Here is a 24,013-nt window from a genome sequence, read left to right as displayed (position 1 = left end):
TTATGGTATCATTGTGCATGTTTTTAAAAAGTTTTAGTTTATTTATTTATTTTATTTATTTATTCGTCACATTTATATACTGCCCAGACTTTAGTCTCTGGGCGGTTAACATAAAACAATTAAAATACATATAAAAAGTTGAAAATAATTCAACAATTTAAAATAAATCACAAAATTAAAACCAACAAATTTTAAAAGGCTGAGAAAACTTTTAAGTCGTGTGTTTTAGATGGCGTTTGTTTTATGTCTTTTAAAATTTATTGTGCACTGCCCAGAGCCTTTGGATGGGGCAGTCTATAAATGTGATAAATAAAGAAATAAGATTTGACATTGCATACACTCCCTTTTCCCACTTGTTGGACAACCCACCAGATAGTTTTCTCCCCGATGTGTCTGACAAATGTCCCTGCCCCACAAGTTGTGAGCTACCTGCACATCTCTCTCCTTCCTTGGAGCCCCCGTCAAGGAGTCTTTCTTCTTTCTCCAGCCAGGACGGGAGGCCAGGTTTGGAAACCAAAAGTCCTTTTTTAGAAGGAAACAGAGAGAGAAAATACTTCAAGCCCATTTAACAAGAACACAAATTGAGGGAAACCGATGGAGTGTCCCTGAATTCCGCCGCACCCTCCCTCGCTTCAGCCCCATGAACTGAAAAGTTGACATGGAAAAATGTTCTAACTCCTTCCCAGGGATGAGACAGGAGAGCAGTGGTTACAGCCTGGGACCAGAAGCATCAGCCTGGTGACAGAATGCCAATGCCGCTTGGCCAGCAGGCTAGAAGGAAGACAAGGTCAGAGGAGGAGCCCAGAGTTTCATTCTCGGTCACAGCGCAAGGAAGGAATCCCAGCTAACGGGCAAAGAGCTCTATTGTATTGAGCAGCAGGAGAGCAACTGTCCCTGTCCAGCCCCAGCACAGTGTCTCACAATCTGACTCTGGTTCAATGCCTTTTAAAGTCAGTATTTAGATTAGCCCAAAGCTCTGTCAGGAAACTGCAGGAGGCACAAAGCTCTAGTTTAGGTGCATAGTGTTTTGTGTTCTTCACAATGGTATGGTATTAACATTGACAAATAAGAACTTGCGAGACACAGTTTCTATCAAGAACCTGATCAACGTCCATGATTTCTAAGAAAGCAGCACGAGGGGGCTGTTCTGTAAGGGCAGGGGGTGCTGTGCCCCTCTTCCCCCCCATCAAACAAATGCCCTTGTTAAGAAGGGAAACTTACAGATTAATCAGAAGGAGGGAGAGAGAGAGCGCCATGTTCTCTGAAGAGAAGGGAGCTTGCTTCAGCCCCTCCGCCCTGCTGCTGCTCTCTTCCATGATTGGCACCGCCAGTTAAATGATTGTGTCTTCTGGTTGTCCAGGCGCTACCCTAAGCCCATTGCCCAACCCTGGAGGAGAAATATACAGGCTGACTGCCACAGCCAACCATATTTTCTGGCCAACCGGAAGTCAGAAGGCTGTAGCAGGAGGAAGGAAGGGGTTGAAGCAAGCTCCCCTCTTCTCAGGGAAAATGGCTGTTTGAGGTTCTTCTGATTCCAGACAGTCTTGGAAGAAACAGATTGTCAACAGATTATCTTTAATAGATTTAAAGGCTATTTTCAACAATCGAGGCTTCTCCAGAGATTTTTCAAATTATGCTCTTGATGTCACAATCGTCCTTGCTCCTGATGTCCTTGCTCCTGGCGTCACGATCCTTTCCTGGGTTCCTAGCTGTTCCCCTTTTCCCAAATGCCCCCCCCTCCCACCTTGTCCCCCTCACCCCCACCACATATCTATCCAACCTTCCAGTTTATGACTGAACTTTGATTTCTTATTTCCTAGCCAAAGGAATTTTTGCATCCACGGGACGGGTGCAGGAAATGCAAAAACTGAATTAAGGCTTCCTTGTAAAAATATACAGGACTAGTGATCCTAAGCAAAAAAAATGAAAATGGCCCCTTCAAAAAGGGCAAGGAATGGCTGTTTCCCACTGAGTGACACCTGCCCCTGCAATGCTGCTGCTCCCCAAAGCCTGGATCCCTGTTCGGACATATACCCCCCAAAGGTATACCTATACCCCTAAGGCGTGTCTTCTCTGTAGTTGCCCCAGGACTGTGGAGTGTGCACTTCTTGCTGAGATGAGAGCTACTCCATCCCTGTGGGCTTTTAGGAAACAACTGAAGACACATCTCTTCAGCCAACCTTTTTAGTTAGTTGGTGAGGCGATTCTCACCATCGCCAAAAAGCGGGCTGAGGGGGCCTAGCCCGCTTTTTGGCGGTCGTGTGCTGCCACAAGAGCTGCGCAGCTCCTGGCCGCTAACCCACCTAATTCCCCCTCCCCTTGGCCAAGGTCAACCTCTTCTTCCTGATCATGTATTGCCACAGCGCGGCTCCATGGCACAGCTCCACGGCAACACACGAGGAGACCCCCAGTAGGAGGCTGAAACCAGCCTCCCGGCCCTGGGGGTCTCTCCAGGATGCCCCATGTGCTTGCACAGGGCATCCTGGCACTTCCGAGGGCCACAAGCCCCTGCCCCCCCATCACCACAGCCCCCGCCGGCTCCGTGACAGAGCCAACAGCCGTGTGGGCCGCTGATCCGGCCGCCCAGGGCTCCACAGGCGGTCGACTGCAGGGAGAGTGAGCTAAGCCCAATCTCCCTGCAAACCCCCTAAAGGTGAGTCTCACTGATCATGAGACTCGCCTCCGTGTTTTTTTATGGATATTCTAATTTGATCTTTTATGTTTAACTGTCAAATGTTTGGTTTGTTTTATGCTGTAAACTACCTAGAGACTTTGGTAGTAGGCGGTATACATATTACCTAAATAAATAAATAGTCCTGACTCCTGACAATGCCCTGAATACTCCTTAGGTATTCAGCACAGAGCCAGCATAGCGTAGTGGTTAGAGTGTGACTGGGAACACCCAAGTTCGAATCTCAATTCAACCATGAAACTCACTGGGTGACTCTGGGCCAGTCATGTCTCTCGCAGCCTAACTTACCTCACAGCGTTGTTGTGAGGATAGAAATAACCATGTACACCGCTTGGAACTCCTTGGAGGAGCAGCGGGATATACGTGTAATAAATAAATTAGGTGGGATCTGGGGAACTCTGGGGACTGAATCAGAAGCAGCATTGCTGCAGTCTTCTGGACTATGCCATTTCAGGCAGGTCGGGGTGTTTATTTGTACATACATAGCGTGATCTTTCTCCATGGTTATTTTTATCCTTACAACAATCCTGTGAGGAAATCTGGACTGAAAGATAAGTGACTGGCCCAAGGTCAACCAGTGAGAATCATGGATGAATGAGGATTTGAACCCGGCTCTCCCCAGGCATAGTCAGACAGTCTGTCTAACCCCTAATCACATACTCCCCTTTGTAAAATAACTTTTGTAGATGGGAGCACTAGCATGTCAGTGGGTAGCCTAGGCAGGAAATCCTGCCCCCAACCACTTCCTCTTCTCCTGACTGGTGGCAAATCCATCCTCTTCCACAGAGAGAGAGAGTGAGGGGAAAGAGTATGTCCTTTGTAACTCCAGCTGTGCTGGGTAGGACTCAGCCTGATGGGGGACAACTCTATGTGGCATGCACGTGCCACATATCACCTAAGTGTTTTATATAGATAGAAGATGTGTTGTGCCGTGGCCTCCGGACCTTGTTGACGCCTTTCCTCTAACAGCTCTCATTGGGTAGGTGATCTGCAATTTGCAATCAGTAAAAGCAGCTCTCCTTCTCATCACCCCTCACTGGCCCAGGAGACCTTGGTTCTCCAAGCATCTGGTGGGCCACTGTGTGAACCAGGATGCTGGACTAGGTGGGCCTTGGGCTGGATCCAGCAGGGCTCTTCTTATGAACAACTTTTCAGATGTATTTAAGCAGAACCATTTTTGGAAGGGCAGTATAGAAATCGAATAAATAAGAACTGAGGTTTATTTAACGAAAGGAAAGGGGAGTGGGGTGAGAAATGATGAAAATGATTCAAGTATGTATTTAGTGTACAGCAAATCCTCAGCCCTGACACAGTGGAAACCCTTAAAAGGCCAGCAATTCAGTGGGGTCAGACTTGTTCCTCGTTTTCCAGTCTTCTCCTGAAGAGAGCTAGTGTTGTATTCCTGCTTGGCTTCTCTCCCTGCTTGGCTTGTCTCTCTCACTCTGATCCTCTTAGTCCAGGATTTTACTGCTTTCTTCTCACTCTGTCTTCTTTCCTCAGTCCGGCACTTTCCTCAAAATAAACCTCTCCCCTCAGACCCACATTACAGTAGCCCCAAAGGTCCAAAAAATCCTCCTGTCCTTGTGCTCCAACTGGGGGCTACACTCACAGGGTCACACTCAGAGAGAGCACAGGGGCGTAACTATAATAGGGCAAGGGGAGACAGTTGTCTGGGGGTCCACGGCCTTGGGGGGCCCCAGAGGCAAGTCACATGACTGACTCCCTCAGCTGTGTACCCACCCGGGCTTCCTTCAGTTGTATTTTCATCCTCCAAAATTGATGTGGGTGTTAAAACCTGAAGCTACTAGAACAGCATGTATTTCTCTAGTACCGTTAAATGACTTGCATCATCCACAATTTACAAAACTAATTTAGGATGATGTTCTATTGTGGCACATAGGTGTGTTTATGTGTGTGTATACACACACACACACACACCCCTATGCTTTTTGTTACCACTATTCAGCCTCATTTAAGATTTCTTTACTTCATGAGCTGAGCTTCAGTGCCGGGGGGTGGGGGGGCATCTTAAAATCTTGTCTCTGGGCCCACTCCAACCTTGCTACGCCCCTGAGAGAGCATCACTTCCCAGACCTGAAGATGGCTCAGCTATTTGTATCATGTGTGAGAGGGTGCTGTTTGGAACCCATTAAGGATCAGTGAAGGGCTCTTTCTCAGTACTGCAAACTTGTTTTGTAAATACAGTTTTGAAGTCTTTCTCTTTCCTCTGAATGTTTAAATGCAATGGGGACAACTTACTGTAGTGCCTTTTATCTTTAAAACAAAAGAGAGGGAGAGTAGGCTTTTCTTCGTAATATCCCAATTCTTTGGGAAAACAAAATAACTCATGCAGATAAGCAGGTTCCAAATGTAGTCAATTAGTTCAATGCAAAATGCAGAACGTCTGCTTCCTTATGCGTGGTGTGTGTTCGCACATGCATTGCTGTGTGAGTACATGTCACCCACGTCTGGCTTCCTTCTGCATGCACTGTCCGGTTTTTCTTTTGCCTCTGTATGGAAATGGTGGGGCGGTGGGGGAGAACCAAAGTCATACTTCTCCTAGAGTGCCAAAAACCCCAGGGCCTGTTGGGAATGCAGTCTTAATTTCTCCAAAAGGAGGAGTAGGAACTTCTGTGGTATTGCTCTAGCCACTACACCACATGGACACTCTCTTTTAAAACTTGCATTATAGTTCCAGCCCTGCTGTGAGAGACTTTACAAACCTGGCTCTTTAAAAGGTATAATGTGAGATGGACATTCCATTTTGCTCCCAAACCGCTGTTCAATCCATGCAGCAGGGATCGCTGGAGGCTGGGACTCATTTCCCTGTCCTCCAGCAATCCCAGAATGCACCGCGCAACAAGCAGTGCATTGCAGGATACCCATTGGATTACCGGTAGGTGTAGAGGCACTAATGAAGATATAAATATTTCACCTGATGAAGTCCTGCCTGCCTAAGCAGGAGGAAACAGGTTAAAAGCTACCTAGGACACCTGTGAGAGCAAGAATTTGAACAAGAATCTACGAGAGTAAAGACCAATTAGGACTTTGAGGGAACCATAAGGATTGCCTTTCATATTTATTCCTTCATCATAGAGCATTTTAGATGCATAAAGGAACTGTTGATGTAATATTTGACCTTCAAGCAACGTCATTTGGGACTTATGAAATAGAAATTATCTCTCACAATTCTTTCAAAATTTTGTGTTTCAGCATTGTATGCTAATTTATTACTGGAGATTCAATTGATACCTGTGTTATGATATTCATCTATTTGGTCAATTGTAAATGTTAAAAGATTTATTAGATTGTAATTTGGGCTTTAAAAAAAATGTTTGGCATAAGATTTATGCAGAATTTTTTCACATGGTGTGTGTGTGAAGAGATAACTATACACAGTGCATTTATATTTTTCAGTATATATGGTCTGTTTCTACGATCCGTGTATCCTCTAATTTTTTACTAGTGTAGTCCTCTCAAGCTTTTCCCGCAGTCTAAATCTATCAATAGAATCAAAGACTGATGAAAGGTCAGTAAATGAAATATAAAGGTGTGTTTTTTAATGGTTGTTAGCATATTTCTGGATCAAGGCGTTCAAGTAAATGCAATATACTTGATACAGTGATCTATTATGTTGTGACCCCTACAGAAGCCTGCCTGCTCTAAGTGAACATTTTTTGTCATATATACCCAACTTGTTTATATAAGATGTCGAATATATATTTGGGCAATAGCTAAAAGGCACCTGCCTATTGCCTTTTTTGTATATTGGATAAATAACTTTGTTTCCAACTTGGGGAACCACACAAGTTTTGTCAATTTCAGAAAAAAGAATCACTAGAATTGGGATTCATCGGTGGACATTCAATTTAAATATCACACGAGGCACCATTGTCCTCCCCAGGGGAACACAGGAAGCTGCCATATACTGAGTCAGACCACTGGTCTCTCTAGCTCAGTATTGTCTACACAGACTGGCAGCGGCTTCTTCAAGGTTGCAGGCGGGAATCTCTCTCAGCCCAGAGAGGGAACTTGGAACCTAGATGCTCTTCCCAGAGTGACCCCATCTCCTAAGGGGAATATCCTACAGTGCTCACATGTGGTCTCCCATTCATGCTTGCTACCAGAAGACCAGTTCTCCTCCATAAACTTTCCTCCTCTCTAGGCTTTCCCAAGGGTCAAGGCACCAGTCAACTGCTTATACTCTAGTACTGAAATTGCAGGTCACCCTGGCAGAAGACTTGGTTCAGGAAATGAGTAACCATAAGCAGCTCATTCTGGGTGCTACCATAAATGGCTGAGAAGTATTGAAACCATGTCTCAGCTGGAAGATGAGCATCTGAGATGGAATCAGACTGTGTGCCAGTTTGCCACCCATTCCCAGAACTTCCTGTCTTTTATCTGGATTATACAGAGACCCAGCTCTCCCCATTGATCTTTATAATATAATAGGAGAATTTCTCAACTTTTAAGAACTGCTTGTTCTGAAAATGAAACTGTATCAATGATTAAATCGAGGGGCCAGGTCCTTCCAGAACTCTGGTCTGGCGTTGTTGCAAGGCTTGTCTCAAGCCTGCATACCTGGTCAAACCATTTCTTCCTTCTATGGCCCCTCCCAATATGACTTGCTGTGGGTTTATTATAGACATTTATTTATTTATCCATTCATTCATTCATTCGATTTCTATACTGCCCTTCCAAAAATGGCTCAGGGTGGTTTACACAGAGAAATTACAAATAAATAAGATGGAACCCTGTCCCCAAAGGGCTCACAATCTAAAAAGAAACATAAGATAGACACCAGCAGCAGTCACTGGAAGTACTATGCTGGAGGTGAATAGGGCCAGTTACTCTCCCCCTGCTAAATAGAGAATCACCACGTTAAAATGTGCCTCTTTACCAAGTTAGCATTTAAAGGGGGAAGATGGGGGTTTATTATAGATGTTATATTATATAGTGGGTTTATTATAGACATAATTTAAGGGGGGGATATCAAAAGATGTCTGGACTAGATAGTATTGCAAGTCATCTCCATTTCCGCATCTGCTGAGAATGTAACAGGGTTGTGATCTTCTCATTAAGAACAATACTCCCATTTGAGGTTATCATTTATCTTGGGTAATACCCCTGAATTAATTTCACATTACAGAGCGGGGTGTAGTGCATGCAGAAAAGGTCATTGTGAAGGGCAGATGGTCACTCTCTGATCTATTATGTACGTCAAAAGAGTGAACCCGTGAGAGAAATGTCAGAGATATAAAGTCACTCATGACACTGGCACGTCCTCCCCATCTCTGGCAATTTTCAAAAAACACTTGAAAACCCATCTTTCCCCCCAAGCTTTCTTAGCTTCCTAAATTTTTAGGTTTTAATTTCTGGTTTATTTTTAATTTGTTAAATTGTTTTTAGTTTTTGTATATGTTTTTAACTTTTTATGCTATTGTTAACCACCCAGAGACAAAAGTTTGGGGTGGTGTACAAATGTGATAGATAGATAAATAAATAAATAACAAGCTGTGTACTCTCATTGAAACTCCTTTCACACACTGAGCACTGATATGGTGTCACCTCAAGTGGATTCTTTAATTCACAGCAAGATTTGTGCTCTGGTTGAAGCTCTTTCCACACACTGAGCAGATATGCTTTTACCTTGTGTGGATTCTTTGATGCACAGCAAGATTTGCACTCTGGTTGAAGCTCTTTCCACACACTGAACACAGATAAGGTTTCTCCTCTGTGTGGATTATTTGATGCCGTGTGAGGCTTGAGCTCCAACTGAAGCTCTTTCCACACACTGAACACTGATAGGGTTTTACTCCTGTGTGGATTCTTTGATGCCCAGCAAGATTTGTGCGCTCACTGAAGCTCTTTCCACACTCTGAACACTGATATGGTTTTGCCTCTGTGTGGATTGTTTTATGTCGTGTAAAGCCTGACCTCCAGCTGAAGCTCTTTCCACACACTGAGCACTGATACGGTTTCACACCTGTGTGGATTCTTTGATGTACAACAAGACTTGTGCTCTGGGTGAAGCTTTTTCCACACACTGAGCACTGATGTGGTTTCACTCCTGTGTGGTTTCTTTGATGCACAGCAAGATGTGTGTTCTGGTTGAAGCTCTTTCCACACACTGAGCAGTGATATGGTTTCTCCCCTGTATGGATTCTTTGATGAACAGCAAGATTTGCGCTCCAGCTGAAGCGCTTTCCACACACGGAGCACTGATATGGTTTCACCCCTGTGTGGATTCTTTGATGTCGTATAAGGTTTTCACGTAGGTTGAAGCTCTTTCCACACAATGAGCACTGATATGGTTTCACCCCTGTGTGGATTCTTTGATGAGCCACAAGATGTGCACTTCGGCTGAAGCTCCTTCCACACACTGAGCACTGATATGTTTTCTCCTCTGTGTGGATTCTTTTATGTTGTGTAAGGTTTTCATGCAGGCTGAAGCTCTTTCCACACACTGAGCACGGATACGGTTTCACCCAAGTGTGGATTCTTTGATGCACCACAAGTTGTGCACTTCGGCTGAAGCTCCTTCCACACACTGAGCACTGATATAGTTTCTCATCTGTGTGGATTATTTCATGTTGTGTAAGGCGTCCACTCTGCCTGAAGCTCTTTCCACACACTGAACACTGATATGGTTTCACCCCTGCGTGGGTTTTTTGATGATTAGTAAAATCTGTGCTCTGCTTGAAACTCTTTCCACATTCTGAGCATTTAAATGGCTTGTGTCCTGCATGGATTCTTTGATTCATGCGATTGTTTGGTTTAGAAGTTAATATTTTTGCATGCAGAGGGATCTTATTCCTTCTGTTTCCACTGTCACTTTCTTTCAGGATAGGAATTTCATGCATGCCAGATATTTTGGAAACAACGGATTTCTCTCTGCACTTCAGATTTCCTTCACGTTTTCTCCACTGCATTTCACTCTCTCTCTCATCACCTACAAGAATAAGGAGAGAAAGCCTGGACAATTAAACACAGCCTAACAGCAGGGAGCAAACGCCCCATGAAATGCGCTATGAATAACAAGATATATGAGATGTAGAGCAGAGGCAGACTGTGCCACAGATTAAACAGCCTCTGCTGGTTATAATTAAAAAGCAGCTGAGACTGTGTAGGGCACAGAATGGTGGATGCACCAACTCCCAGTTTCAGTCCAAAGCATCTCCCATTGAAACAGCTTAAATAGGAGGGCTGGGAAGAGCCCTGTAGGACTTGGAAGGCCACCGTCAATCAAAGGAGACCCTGTTGGGCAAGATGGGCCAGTGGCAAATTCATAAGCTAAGGCCTGACATTGCATACACATCACCCCCTCAGTTAGGACACCCACGAGCATCCCCCTCTCCCACCTGGTAGATAAACCACCAGATAATTCCCTGCCTGATGTGTCTGACAAAGATCTCTTTCCCACAACTTGTGAGCTACCTGCACATCTCTCTCCTTCTTCGGAACCCACAACTTGTGAGCTACCTGCACATCTCTCTCCTTCTTTGGAAGCTTCGGAAGCATCAAGTGGTCCTTCCTCTTTCTCCAGCCAGGAAGCAAGGTCAGGTTTGGAAATCAAAAATTGTTCTTGGAAGGGAACAAAAAGAGATGCTACTTCAGGCATATTTAGCAATAACCAATATTCAGGGAAGCTGATGGAGTCTCCACCCTCCCTCCCTTTGGCCCCATGAACTGAAAAGACAACATGGAAAGACATTCTAACTCCTGCCCAGGGTCGAGACAAGAGAGCAGTGATTACTGCCTGGGAGAAGAAGGATCAGTCTGGTGGCAGAATGCAAATGTTGCTTGCCCAGAATGTTAAAAGGAAGACAATGTTGGACGAGGAACCAGGAACTTTCATTCTTGGCCACAGCAAAGGGAAGGATTCTCAGCTAACTGGGCAAAGAGCTCTTTGGTATTAAGCAGGGGGAGAGCAACTCTCCCTGTCCTGTCCGAGCACAGTGTCCCACAAACGTCCATGAGTTAAGATGCCATTTCTCACTTCAGTATTTAGCTTAGCTGAAGCTTCTGTCAGGAAACTGCAGGATGTGCAATGCTCCAGTCCGTGAAATCACTACTTTGTGTTTCTCAGAAGGGTACTGGATTAACAGTTAGAACAAAACATTCCAGAGCAAAGTCTCTTTTGAGATCTTGGTTTACTAGCAGTTGTAGAACATAAGGACACCAAAATAGAACTGATTACTGAGGGAAAATGAAAAGTGATTTCTAGGAGAACAACCTCCTCTCCAACCACCTCTCCTCTTACAGGGAGGAGAGCTGGTCTTGTGGTAGCAAGCATGACTTGTCCCCTTAGCTAAGCAGGGTCCACCCTGGTTTCATATGAATGGGAGACTAGAAGTGTGAGCACTGTAAGATATTACCCTCAGGGGATCGAAGAGCAGAAGGCTTCAATTTCCCTCCCTGGCTTCTCCCAGGCGGAGAGAGATTCCTGCCTGCAACCTTGGAGAAGCCGCTGCCAATCTGTGAAGACAATACTGAGCTAGACAGACCAATGGTCTGACTCAGTATGTGCAGCTTCCTATGTTCCTAACCAGATTTACAAAAGAGCCGAGTAAGGTGCTAAAAGCAATCTAGTTCTACATTTGGGGTTCTGCTTTTTGATCCTAAGATTCCTCATGACTAGACAGAAGTCATAATACGCCAGCATTCCAATCCTCTCTGTCACACAGAACCTATTTGATTTGTCTTCTTTGATCTATTGTTGTTTTAACTGAGACCTACAATTAACCTCTAAATTCTTTCTCAAATGTCTGAGTAGGGAGCAAATCTAGAAAGCTAAACAACATCCTGAAAAACACTGAGAGGAGATTCTCACGATCAGCAAAAAGCAGGCTATGGGAGCCTAGCCCGCTTTTTGCTGATCGTCTGCTGCCGCGGGGGCCACGCGGCTCCCGGCAGTAAACCCTCCTAATTCCCCCTCCCCTTAGCCAGGGTTAGCGGAGCGCTCCGCTAACCCTGTCTTTTTTATCGTGGATTGCCGCGATGCGGCTTCACGCTGCGGCAACACATGAAGAGACCCCCAGCGGGAGGCTGAAACACGTCTCCCAACCCTGGGAGTCTCTCCAAGATGCCCTGCGTGCTCACGTGGGGCATCCTGGAACTTCTGGGGGCCACGCGGCCCCTGATCCCCGCAGCCCCCACTGGCTCTGTCACGGAGCCGGCAATTGTGTGGGCAGCCGATCCGGCCGCCCTGGGCTGTCTGGGGATCATTTGCGGGGAGAGCGGGCCAACTTGTTTATATAAGATGTTGAATATATATTTGGGCAATAGCTAAAAGGCACCTGCCTATTGCCTTTTTTGTATATTGGATAAATAACTTTGTTTCCAACTTGGGGAACCACACAAGTTTTGTCAATTTCAGAAAAAAGAATCACTAGAATTGGGATTCATCGGTGGACATTCAATTTAAATATCACACGAGGCACCATTGTCCTCCCCAGGGGAACATAGGAAGCTGCCATATACTGAGTCAGACCACTGGTCTCTCTTGCTCAGTATTGTCTACACAGACTGGCAGCGGCTTCTTCAAGGTTGCAGGCGGGAATCTCTCTCAGCCCAGAGAGGGAACTTGGAACCTAGATGCTCTTCCCAGAGTGACCCCATCTCCTAAGGGGAATATCCTACAGTGCTCACATGTGGTCTCCCATTCATGCTTGCTACCAGAAGACCAGTTCTCCTCCATAAACTTTCCTCCTCTCTAGGCTTTCCCAAGGGTCAAGGCACCAGTCAACTGCTTATACTCTAGTACTGAAATTGCAGGTCACCCTGGCAGAAGGCTTGGTTCAGGAAATGAGTAACCATAAGCAGCTCATTCTGGGTGCTAAACCCAATCTCCCTGCAAACTGTCACGCCCTCGATCTCAGAAAGCGAGGAGGAAGGGGAAGCTGTCAACTTTTTAGCCGATGCCAGGGTGTCTGAGGGGCAGAGCCTGGCTCACGTTTCCAAGAAACGGCTGATCCGGCTGATGATTCAGAGCAGGCACAACAACCTGAGACAGCAGAAACCGTGACGGACCAAACAGAAGAGGAGCTATGCAAGCAACCCCCACTGACTCCACAACAGAGGCGTATTACAAGGCGAAGAACTCAGCTTGAAACTATCAGGAGGAGTAAACGGCTCTTGCAGAGGGCTGATAAGCCTTGAATTCCTGCCAGCTGGGAGCTTGTACTATAAATTGCATCACCAGCTTTCTATTCACTGCTGGAAAGCAACGTTTGTCAACTTTCGTGTCGATAGCTTGTAGCCAAGCCCAATAAAGAAGAACTGTGTCCGAGCCGTATCTTGTTTCTGCGGCTCTGTTTGATACCGTGAACTTCCCTGCCAGGTGGCCAGATACTGGCACAAACCTTCTGAATGCGGATCTCACCGATCGCAAGACTTGCCTCTGAGCTTCAGGTTCAAGGAGGCAACTTCCAACTCCTCCAGCTCTGCTGTGTATCAACTACAGCAAGGTAATCAGGCAAGGATGGAAGCGTCCCTATAGCCCTGTTGCAAAAGGATTTGTCCCCAAAAATGCATTGCAAAGTGGCTGAGATACATTAGTTTAAGTATTTATCTCCTTTAAAGAGGGTTCAAAGTGTTGGCAATGTTTATTCACCACAGATAATGTATATTTTTAAATGTTTGATGTCTTTTGAGCATTCCCCAAAAACTCAGGTCTATATAGGACTGGTGCCTTTTGCTGGCTTGAAAAACATCAATCTACTGAGTTTTGAGTAATTACTGTTCAAAATCCCCATAAAAAGTGGGGAAATAACTTAGGCAAAGTTAGCTAAGAGCATAACTGAGTCTGCCCACTAAGAATTCTGAAGCCAAAGTGGGGAGGGGCAAGTCCTGGCAATTTCTAGCAAGTGACTTCCAGGTTCTGAAAATAGGTGCCTGATAAGGGCAGTCTATTATCATAGATCAGGCCTGCTCAACTTAGGCCCCCCAGCTGTTTTTGAACTACAACTCCCATAATCCCCAGTGACAGTGACCAATAGCCAGGGATTATGGGAATTGTAGGCCAACAGCTGCAGGAGGGCCAAAGTTGAGCAGCCCTGTCATAGATTGGAGCATTGGTACTCACCGTGAAGGCTTCTTCTGGCTGCCGTTGTAGAGGACAACTCCCTGGGTTATCATCCCATGCTCGCTCCAGGGCAGGACGTATGCTAATTCTAAAGCTATAAAAGTAGCCGGATGGTAACCCCACCCAGTTCTTGTAGTCAGCCAAGCTTCGAACGGAAGGCAACCTCAATAACACACATATATGAGTAGAAAAAAGAGCTAGTAAACGGAAACAGGTAAACCAACAGGTAAACAAACAGGTAAAAAACAACAACAGGTAAACCAACAGGTAGAAAAAACAGTAGGAAGATAGAGCCCCATCCCCCCAGGAGTCTGGGACCGCATAGGGAGGGTCGAGTTGTCCTCTACAACGGCAGCCAGAAGAAGCCTTCACGGTGAGTACCAATGCTCCATTCTCGGCTGCCGTGTGAGGACAACTCCCTGGGGACATACCAAAGCCAGGTGACCCAGGGTGGGGGTCCCAGGCCACTGAGGGGGAAGGACATGTTGCAGAACCCTTCTGCCAAAGGCAGCCTGAGCGGAGTGCATAGTGTCCATCTTGTAGTGCCTGGTGAAGGTGGACGGGGACGCCCACGTGGCCGCTCTGCAGATCTCCTCCCACGGGGCATTGGTGGAAAACGCTGCTGAAGTGGAGGCCGCTCTAGTTGAATGCGCCGTGATTCGCGTGGGTGGAGGCAAGTGTTGGGTCTCGTATGCCAAGGAGATGCAGGCCCTGATCCAACGACCGATGACAGCTGAGGAGACCTTTTGGCCCATGGAGGCCGGTAGGAAGGAGACGAATAACGAGTCCGTCGTCCTGAAGGAGGCAGTTCTTTTAAGGTAGGTCTTTAAGCAGCGGCGAACATCCAACTTATGCCACTCCTTCTCCCTGGGGTGGACGGGCTTGGGACAGAAAGAGGGCAGGACCAGGTTTTGAGACCTGTGGAACATGGAGGCGACCTTAGGGAGAACTGAAGGGTCCGGGATTAAGGTTACTGAATCGGCAGAGAATATACAGAACCTGGGGTTGGAGGACAGTGAGGCTAATTCTGAGATCCTCCTGGCCGAGGTGACGGCCACCAGAAAGGCCAACTTCAGAGAGAGAAGGCGTAAAGAAATGGACCTAATCGGTTCAAATGGAGGCTTGTGAAGGACCCGCAGGACTTTGTGGAGGTCCCACGTGGGGAACCTATGTACTACAGGAGGGGATGTTAGCGATGCTCCACGCAGGAAACGCTTCAGGTGGGCATGGGACAAGAGAGGCTTGCCCTTGAATGGTAGCAGGAGAGGAGCCAAGGCCGAAGCGTGCCGCTTGATGGTATTGGCCTTAAGGCCCTTGTCAAGGCCGTCCTGTAGGAATTGTAGCAGCTCGGGTAGGGAACATGCCCTCGGAGTCAGGTGTCTGTTTCTGCACCATCTGAGGAAAACTCTCCAGGTGCACTGGTAAATGCGGTGAGTGGAAGAGCGTCTGGAGGCCATCAGTGTGTCGAGAACGCTCTGGGAGTAACCGAAGCCCCCTAGCAGCTCCCGTTCAAGTGCCAGGCGGAAAGCTGGAACCAGGCGGGATCTGGATGGAGTACTGGGCCCTGCGAGAGCAGGTCTGCGGAGATGGGAAGCAGAACTGGAGGCCCGGTTGCGAGGTTCAGGATCTCTGGGAACCACGGCCTGCGGGGCCAATGAGGGGCCACCAGAATCACCCTGGCCCCCAGGAGCCGAATGCGCCTGAGAAGTCTGGCCAGAAGCGGAAGTGGTGGGAAGGCGTAGAGGAGGGTCCTTGGCCAGGGAGCCGTCATGGCATCTGTCTGTTCCGCCTGTGGGCACTGGAACCGGCTGAAGAACCGCGGAAGTTGGGTGTTGCTGGGAGAGGCAAACAGGTCGACTTGAGGGGTTCCCAGTCTTCTGGACAGGAATGAGAAGGCTCTGCGGCTCAGGGTCCATTCGGCTGGGTGGATGTCCTGCCGGCTCAGCCAGTCCGCTTGTACGTTCAGTTCTCCCTTCAGGTGGACTGCTGATAGGGAGGACAGGTGAGATTCGGCCCAGCGGAGGAGCAGAACTGCTTCCTGATGAAGGGAGCGAGACCTGGTGCCGCCTTGCCGGTTGATGTGTGCCTTTGCTGTCACATTGTCGGTCTGGACCAGGACATCCTTGCCCCTCAGCGCAGGTAGGAAGGCTTGAAGGGCCAGGCGAATCGCACGGAGCTCCAACCAGTTCATGCTGTGGCCCGACTCCTCGGGGGACCATCTGCCCTGGGCCGACTGAGAAAGGCAGTGAGCTCCCCATCCCCGAAGGCTCGCATCCGTGGTGATGAGAATTCGAGGGAGGTCCAGAAAGGGCTTGCCGGCCTCTAGGTTTCTCTTGCAGAGCCACCAGCGGAGCGAGGAGCGCACTTCTGGAGACAGTTGAACCCTCCTGGACGACCTGGAGGAAATGTCCTCCTGGAAGGGGAGGAGAAACCATTGGAGGCAACGGAGATGCAACCTTGCCCAGGGGACAGAGTCGATGGAGGAAACCAGTAGACCCAATAACTGAGCCAGCTGAAGGACGCGAGGCCTGCTGGTCGCCAGGGTCTTTGATGTCATGGACCAAATCTTGAGTCTGCGTTCCTCTGGAAGAAAGAATCGGTCCCTTTGGGTGTCCAGGACTACTCCTAAGTGCTGGAGACGGAATGTAGGAGACAGGTGGCTCTTGGCGTGGTTGACCTGGAAGCCGTGGGACGTTAGGGCCTCTAGGGTGATCTGGACGTCCCGTTCTGCATGGTTTTGCGACATCACGATCAAATCGTCCAAGTACGCCGAGAGGCGGACCTTTTGCAGGCGGATGTAGGCTACTAGAGGAGCCAGCACCTTTGTGAATGTCCTTGGGGCCGAGGAGAGCCCGAATGGGAGGGCACGATACTGATAATGTGCTCCCCTGTAACAGAATCTGAGGAGATGACGGGATAAAGGGTGAACAGGAACGTGTAGCTAGGCCTCTGTCAGATCCACTGATGCCATCAGGTCCCCGTGTTGTAGGCCCTCCGCGATGGAGCGGAGAGTCTCCATACGGAACCTGCGCTTGCGTACCCATCGGTTTAAGGATTTTAGATCGAGGACCGCCCTGTAGGAGCCGTCCCGCTTGGGCACGGTGAATAAGATTGAATAAAGCCCTTGACGGTGCTCTTGAGGGGGAACTGGCTCTATGGCTGCGATGGCTAACAGGTGGTCTATGGCCTGTTGAAGGATTCTGTGTCTTGTGGTAGAACGAGAAGTTGGGGTGGGCAGAAACCTGTGTAATGGGGGGCCTGACAACTCTATTAAGTACCCCTCTAAAATTGTTTTCAGGACCCATTTGTCTGTGGTGGACGCCTCCCAGGCATGGTAAAAGTGGGAGAGGCGACCTCCTATCTTTAAAGAGTCACTGTGCTTGACGTGGTTTAAACTGCTGGCCTGGCTGGGCTCTCGAATTGGACTTGGCGGGGAAGTTACCCTTTGGCCAATTGGGGCGCCTAAATCTGTTGTCTCGCTCGTGGGGGCGAAAGGAGGGGCGAAAGGAACGAAATTGGTGCTGCTGAGGCTGACCCCTACGAAAGGGGCACCGCTCGTCCCTCCTGGCTGTGCTGGGAAGGGTCAGCTTTCTATCCTTGGATTCAATGAGGATGTCCTTAAGGGCTTCATCCCCAAAGAGCTTAGTGGCTGAGAAGGGGACTGCCGCTAAGTTGGCTTTTGATGCTGCATCAACCTGCCAGTGGCGGAGCCAGAGTGTTCGCCTAGCGATCACATTAGTAGCTGTAGCTCGGGCCCCGAAACGTACTGCATCCAGGGTGATGTCAGCAATGTAGGCTTGTGCCTTCTGGAGCTTTAGGGCAATCTGGCGGGACCTGGCTGGATCTGGGGGAGGAGACTGAAGCAACTCATCGGTCCAGAGCAGTGCTGCCCGAGAAATGATGGAGGCGGCTATGGAGGCTCTGATAGAAAGAGAGATACAATCGTTATTTCTCCTTAACTGTACTTCGATTCTCTTTTTGGCGGGATCCTTCAGCGTTGACTCTCCATCTCGTGGGAGGACCGCACGAGAGGTGAGGGCTGAGATGTGAGCATCTACTGGAGGCGTTTGGAGTTGTGCAGCTGCTGAGGGGATGAACGCGTAGTGCTTATTAGCTAAGGAAGAGACCTTCTTCTGGACCGCTGGTGCTTGCCACTCCTGCTGGAGAACCTCTGAGAAGGTATTTGGCAAGGGAAACAGGAGCTCTGGTGAAGAATGTGTAGGTAATACCAGAGATTCCTTGGAGGGAGCAGCCCCAGATGCAAACCCTCAATATCGAGACCCAGGGTGCACATGGCCTTAACAAACAATGTGGAGAAATCATCAGATGGAAAAAGGCGCTTAAATTGAGGGGTGGATTCCTCCATCCCTGCCTGTCCATCAGACCACTCCCCTTCTTCCCTGGAATCGTCCCCCAAGTCTGCCAGATCAGGGCAAACCCCCCCTGTAAGGGCTGTATCAGCTTGGCCCACGGGGGAACGAGGCAGGGCAGGGACCCTCCCTAGGTGGGTAGGGGACTCTGGGCCCGTGTCTTCTGAGGAGTGGGCTGGGGCAGGGCGTGTGGCAGTGGGGCTCGGATCCCTACGCCTCTTCTGCTGCCCCTTGCAGCCCTTCCGCCTCTTTCTGTGGGATTTCCCATGTGGGGTGGAGTCAGAATCGGAAGAGGAGGGGGAGGGTGATCACCTCCCTCGCTTACGGCCCCTCTTTCCCGCCTTGCGCTGATGCAGGGCTTGCGAGAGCAGATCACTGATCCAGGTTTTCCAGCTCTCCGGCATCTCTGGCCCTGGGGCTGCAGAGGAGGGGGGAGGGGGAGGGGCCGCTCCCTGGTCTCCTGCCGGGGCCTGCGCTATTGGTACCAGCAGGGGGGGGGCTATTCGATGGGGAAGCCTGAATAGGAGCCATGGAGAGGGGCTGCCTGCTCTCGGGAGCTCCCGTTCCGCCAGGGGACTGCCGCTCACACTCACCCTCCTCGGTCTGTGCGATGCCCTCCTCCTCCTCTCCCGAGGAGCTGGTGGCCTCCGAGGAACGGGCCGCTGTGAGCAGTTCCAACACTTGGGCTCTCCTGCGCCGCCGCTGGGCACTCGCCTGCTCTGCCTCCTCGAGGGACGAGCCAAGATGGCGCCCTTCGCTCTGTGCGCCCGCCCGCGCACCGGCAGCAGCATGCCGGTCTTTCCTTGAGGCGCCCACCCCCGCAGAGGGGGGCGGTGCTGCCGAAGTGCCCTCGCCCGGGGAGGACGCAGTGGTCCTGGGCATGGCTGCAGCGTGTCTAGCGGCGGCCGCGCTCGCAGCGGGGCGGTCCGCCTTTGCTGCTTGGGTCTTTCGCCTCTCCGCACGTGATCGGAGTCCCTGCAGGCACGGCTGCGGCTGCTCCATGGCAGAAGGGGGGAGAGGGAGGGAGAAGGTCTGGACAGCAAGCGGGGAGCGGAGGACTGAGTAAATAGGCTGAGCAAACGAGCGGGAGTGGAGCGGAGATTGAGGCTCGGCAGGGAACCCTTTTTGAAGAAATGCCTTTTTTTTTTTTTTTAAGATGAGGGAGAGGGGAGGGGGGCAGCCGAGGAGCCAAGGAGAAGGGAGAGGCGTAAGCAGAGGAAGGAGCAAGTTAAAAAGGAGACTTATCTGAGGAACGAAGCAAGGCTGAGTATCCTTTCCTGGAGCGTTAGCAGGACGAAAAGAACTGGGTGGGGTTACCATCCGGCTACTTTTATAGCTTTAGAATTAGCATACGTCCTGCCCTGGAGCGAGCATGGGATGATAACCCAGGGAGTTGTCCTCACACGGCAGCCGAGAAAAACACAATCTGGCCTTCCTGCTTGACACAAGAGGAGCCATCTTTGAGCCAGAGCTGCTTGGAAGCTGGAAAATAACCTTTATATCTATGAACTGTTCAGCAGTTTCTCTGTACACATATCAAGGCCTTACATGCAATTGAAAAGAGACTAGCCTGACCTTAATGAGGAGAAAAGAACACAACTAACCAAAACAACATTCCTGTCTCCACTCAGAACAACATTTCAGGAACAAAATATCAGAAAACAAATTGATTGTTTTGGATTAGGAGGGCCTGTTGAAATGAGAGCTCCTCCATAATTAGCTATAGGGCTCCAGAGCACACATAGAAGGAGACATGAGCTGACCAGGCTGGCTGTCTCAGCTTAAGGCTCAGAAAATGGACTTTTAGTGATACTTTGAAAGAAGCAGGATGGACTGGGTCACCTGTTTTAAGACCAAGCCAGTCCCTTTTGAGACTATAAACAATAGCTTTGAATTATATTTTGATTTTTAAGTATGTTTCTTGAGATGCCATGAAGCACTAAAGAGCCACCTTTTGTATGGAGAGAGAGTTCCTGCCCCCAACCCCAAGCTTTGATTGGTTATTGATTATTTTTGGAGGGTACATTTTTAAGGATTATATGTTTTGATCTACGCATTTATTTTGATGCAAGCCTTATGGTGTTGGCAAGTTATTCTTTTGATGCAAGCCTTTTCATTGTAAAATTGTTTTTCACTTCCAGGAAGAGCCTTTTCATACCAAACCTCTGTGTTATTTTGTTTATGTTAGATTTTGTTAGACAATAAAATCTATGTAAAGAGAAAAAGAGTCCCAACCTATCTTTGTCCAAACTATCTATATATTTAATTCTCTTAGCCGGTGAGTGTCCTGGATTTGATGGCGGAACTCTCGCGACACATTGCGAGAGTTCCTGGGCCCAGCGAGAGTTGAAGGGACAGAAAAAATGGCGGTGGTGGGGGTGGGCTGCAAGCAAAACGGCCAGAAGAGGTGGCCTCGGCTGGCTGCTGGGAGGCAGAGGCAGCAGGACGGCCTGTCCTGTCCAGGTATGGAAGAGGCGGTGGCGGAGGCAGCCCGACCTGGTGGGAGGTGGCGGGGCGGCCTGGCCTAGTATCAGGCGGCGGCGGCCTGAGCAAGCAGGAGACGGATGCGGCGGGATGGCCTGGCCTGGCCGTCCAAGATATGGAAGAGGCGGCGACCCGGCCGGGCCTGGCCGCCGGAGGCATCAGAGGCCGGGATGGGAGGGAAACTTTTCGACCCGCCGCCGCCCGGTAAGAAGCACCTGGCTGTGGCGGGAGAGGGAGGGGGGCAAGAGAGAGTGGGGGAGGAGGCTGGAGGGAGGGGCAGGGGAGCAAAAAGAGTGGGTCCGGAGGGAGGGTCAGGGGGGCAAGAGAGAGTGGGTCTGGAGGGAGGGGAGGGGGGCAAGAGAGAGTGGAGCGGGGGGGAAACAGCAGGCCCCCAAAAAGCGCACAGATGCTCTGTGAGGGTTGGCTAGTACCCTTGTAGTACCAGTGGGTGTTTGTTTTGCATTTTAAGAGGCGTTGACTGGGATAATTTATACAATCCTGGCAGCTGCGCCACTTACACCGAAGAGTCTCATCATGACCTTATGAGCACTCTGGCACTTGTAGAGTTAAACAACCATTCCTCTCCCTCCCTTTCCTTTCCATGGCATTTGTTTTCTCCCACTGCCCCCTTTCTCTCATCCCCACCAAAAGGGGAGGCAGAGGCTTTCCTATAGATTTCCGTCCCTTAAAACAGTTGGGCTTTCAAGAATTGGGGGGCTTTTGTTCTCTAGTGGGCTCATAAAGCAGAGTGCAAGTCACTATATATGGTAAAAAGGCACAATTCAGAAGGTTAAAGGCTACTATTTCTGTCAGATTGGCTCAAGGCCTACCACTATTTTGCTAACACCATCCTGCAGGAAATTAAAATCAAGCAAGAGAACTGTGAGGTTTATTTATTTAATTTATTTATTTTATTTATTGTTAAATTTATACCCTGCCTTTCATTAAGAAAATCCCAAGGTGGCTCACAATAGAATTTTAAAACATTATTTAAAAAACCACATTAAAATATTGAGCTAAATATACATATAAACAAATCTGATTTAACACAAGCATAAAACATTTCTGGGGAAAGAATCTGTAGTTCTGGCCATGGTTGTTAATGCATTTGTTATTTTTAAAAATCGTTTTGTTTCTGTGTAGGTTTGGGGGGGGGCAGCGTGGGAATGAAATACATCTTTAAAGTGAACACAAATTACCTCTTCTTGTTGTGTCCTTATTCACTACTGAATAATCATGAGGTGGGATCACACTATCATTATTATTGAATTCAATTTCATTTAGTTATGTTTGCTGAGGTGGGCAGTGGGTAGGGACTGTGACTTTATCTTATTTGAAGGTTTTACAAAGTTTTTGGTGTTCAACATCAGGAGGTTCTATCTTGTGGTCTGGGTAAGCTCTTCCCCATAGTGTCTAATCAGATTTTGCTTTTTAAAAACACCTGGAAATTCAGTAATGCAAAAACCTTCTGTTTAAATTGAGAGTGAAGATGCTTTACATTTTCACTCATGCTCTAAAAAGAATGAAAATTGCAAGTTAAGGTACCCATCTTAACTTCCACACCCAGAAGCTGTAAAGACTTTGTACAGTCTGGTTGGTATATGTCCCCTGCTAACTGAGCAAAGAGGCACCTTTTAAATGTGGTGATTCTCTTTAGTGAGCAGGGAGAGAGCATCTGGCCCTATCCATCCCCAGCACAGCATCCCTCCAGTGGCTGTTGCTGATGTCTATCTTATGTTTCTTTTTAAGATTGTGAGTCCTTTGGGAACAGGGAGCCATTTTATTTATATCTATGTAAACCACTTTGGGAACTTTTGTTGAAAAGTGGTATATAAATATTAGTCATATTCAGCTGGACAGTAGGCTGGTGAGGGATGCATCCAGGCAGACATTTAACAGGTGCAGTTTCCCTAATCAGCTCCTAAACATGCCCGTGATGAATGTCTGCAGATGTATCTCTGATCAAGGCAAAGTGTGGGTGATGGAGCCTCATTTCTAAAGCTGTCATCATATACCAGACTATGGCATGGAAGTTAAGTCTATGGCGCAGAAGTACATGGTTTCTATGGCGCGGATGTTAAGATGGGCACCTTAACTTGCAATTTCCATTCCTCTTAGAGCATGAGTGGAAATGTAAATATCTTAACTCTCATCTTAAACTGAAGGTTTTTGGATTACAGAATCATCCTCATTGACATCCTGACCGTGCACTAGAGTGGATGAACTACAGATGCAATTTTTGCTTTCTCTATTTAGCAGCCAAGGACAAAGAGGGAACCTTACCCAAGGCGGACATATGCCCAGAATTCTCTTCCATGACTTCCTTGTGCAGAGCCCTTTGGGCAGGATCCAGCAGAGCCCACTCCTCCTTCGTGAAGTACACAGCCACCTCTTCCTCTTCCAACATCACCCAACCCTGAAATTTAAAAAAAAACACCAAAATTATTTCTCTTCATCCGTCATGCAAGAATCCAAGTATATAATCAATGGGGTCCCTCTGCTAGACCCAGAAATCCCACAGTGCCATCCAAAGCCTTCCTAGTGGCAACTTCGGCAAAAGCAAGGAATGAGCAGGGGAGAAGAGAAAAGCACCCAAGGCTGTCCTCCACCCATTTCCTCCACTCATCCTTCTCTTACCTGTTCTAGTGATGGTGTGGCAACAAAATCCGTTCCGCCATTGAGAGGAGAAGGCCTGGAATGAGGTCCCAGGGGCGTTCCAGTGCCTACAAGAATGACAAGGGAGGTGGGAAGGTGTTGTACCCTGTTAGCTGCCTGGCCCAGTACAAGGAGCTTCTTGCCATTAAACCACTACATGACCAGGGACCTGCATAGCTCAGGAGTCCTTTTCTTACACAGGGATAGCCTTAGTCATTAGGGTTGCTTGGAGAGATCTCATCCAGTGAAAATCTCCCTCTTTCTTAAACGTTTACTGTTTTCAGCTTATCCTACCGATTTTATATCTGAATTCATTCTAATTTTAATGGACTTGATTTATTTAAAATATTTACATCCCAGCCCTCCAAAAAACATGGCTCGGGGTAACTCATAACAAATAACAAATAATAATAAAACAACATAAAAGACTATACCGCAAAGTATTGCAGAAACAGGGCGAAAAACCTGTACAAAAGGGTACTTGAACCAGGATGGACCCAGACTGCTGGCGCTTAAAATAAAAAAGGTTGCAGAGCATCTTTTAAAATGACTGGGAGGGTTGCTAACAGGAACTGGGTAGTATCTGTTTCAGGAAGCAAAATCCCCTTAGGTGCAAGACTAGAAACAGCAGCTTTGAATGGTACCTTTATTTTAAAAAAGAATGCTTTTTGAGATGCCAGAAAAAGCTAAAGCATTATCTTTTGTAGATAGAGAGAGAGAGTTAAG

The 24,013-nt window shown here is 48.2% G+C and overlaps 2 protein-coding genes across 5 annotated transcripts in view; both read right to left on the bottom strand.

Annotated features, from left to right (window-relative positions):
• The window catches only part of LOC128343814 (zinc finger protein 616-like), a 47,418-nt gene extending 45,714 nt beyond the window's left edge, over positions 1-1,704 (bottom strand). Inside the window, exons 1-2 of the mRNA XM_053293249.1 lie at positions 1,222-1,704; positions 430-522 (exon numbers count right to left, since the gene is read on the bottom strand). The gene's annotated coding sequence lies outside the window, so the exon portion shown is untranslated. The remainder of the gene's footprint in view (positions 1-429; positions 523-1,221) is intronic.
• A 5,635-nt stretch (positions 1,705-7,339) lies between these two features.
• Positions 7,340-24,013, bottom strand: part of LOC128343241 (zinc finger protein 883-like) — a 39,209-nt gene continuing 22,535 nt past the window's right edge. For 3 of the 4 annotated variants that reach the window (XM_053291973.1, XM_053291974.1, XM_053291972.1), the window contains 4 exons: positions 23,270-23,355; positions 22,916-23,048; positions 10,130-10,276; positions 7,340-9,644 (listed from right to left, as the gene is read on the bottom strand). In XM_053291973.1, coding sequence (XP_053147948.1) covers positions 8,338-9,644; positions 10,130-10,276; positions 22,916-23,048; positions 23,270-23,355 — 1,673 coding nt within the window. In that variant the 3' untranslated portion in view covers positions 7,340-8,337. The remainder of the gene's footprint in view (positions 9,645-10,129; positions 10,277-22,915; positions 23,049-23,269; positions 23,356-24,013) is intronic. The other variant, XM_053291975.1, reaches the window with a different exon arrangement.

The sequence above is a fragment of the Hemicordylus capensis genome, chromosome 2 (assembly GCF_027244095.1).
Source record: "Hemicordylus capensis ecotype Gifberg chromosome 2, rHemCap1.1.pri, whole genome shotgun sequence".
NCBI lineage: Eukaryota > Metazoa > Chordata > Lepidosauria > Squamata > Cordylidae > Hemicordylus > Hemicordylus capensis.
This window is presented reverse-complemented; position numbering and strand designations above follow the sequence as displayed.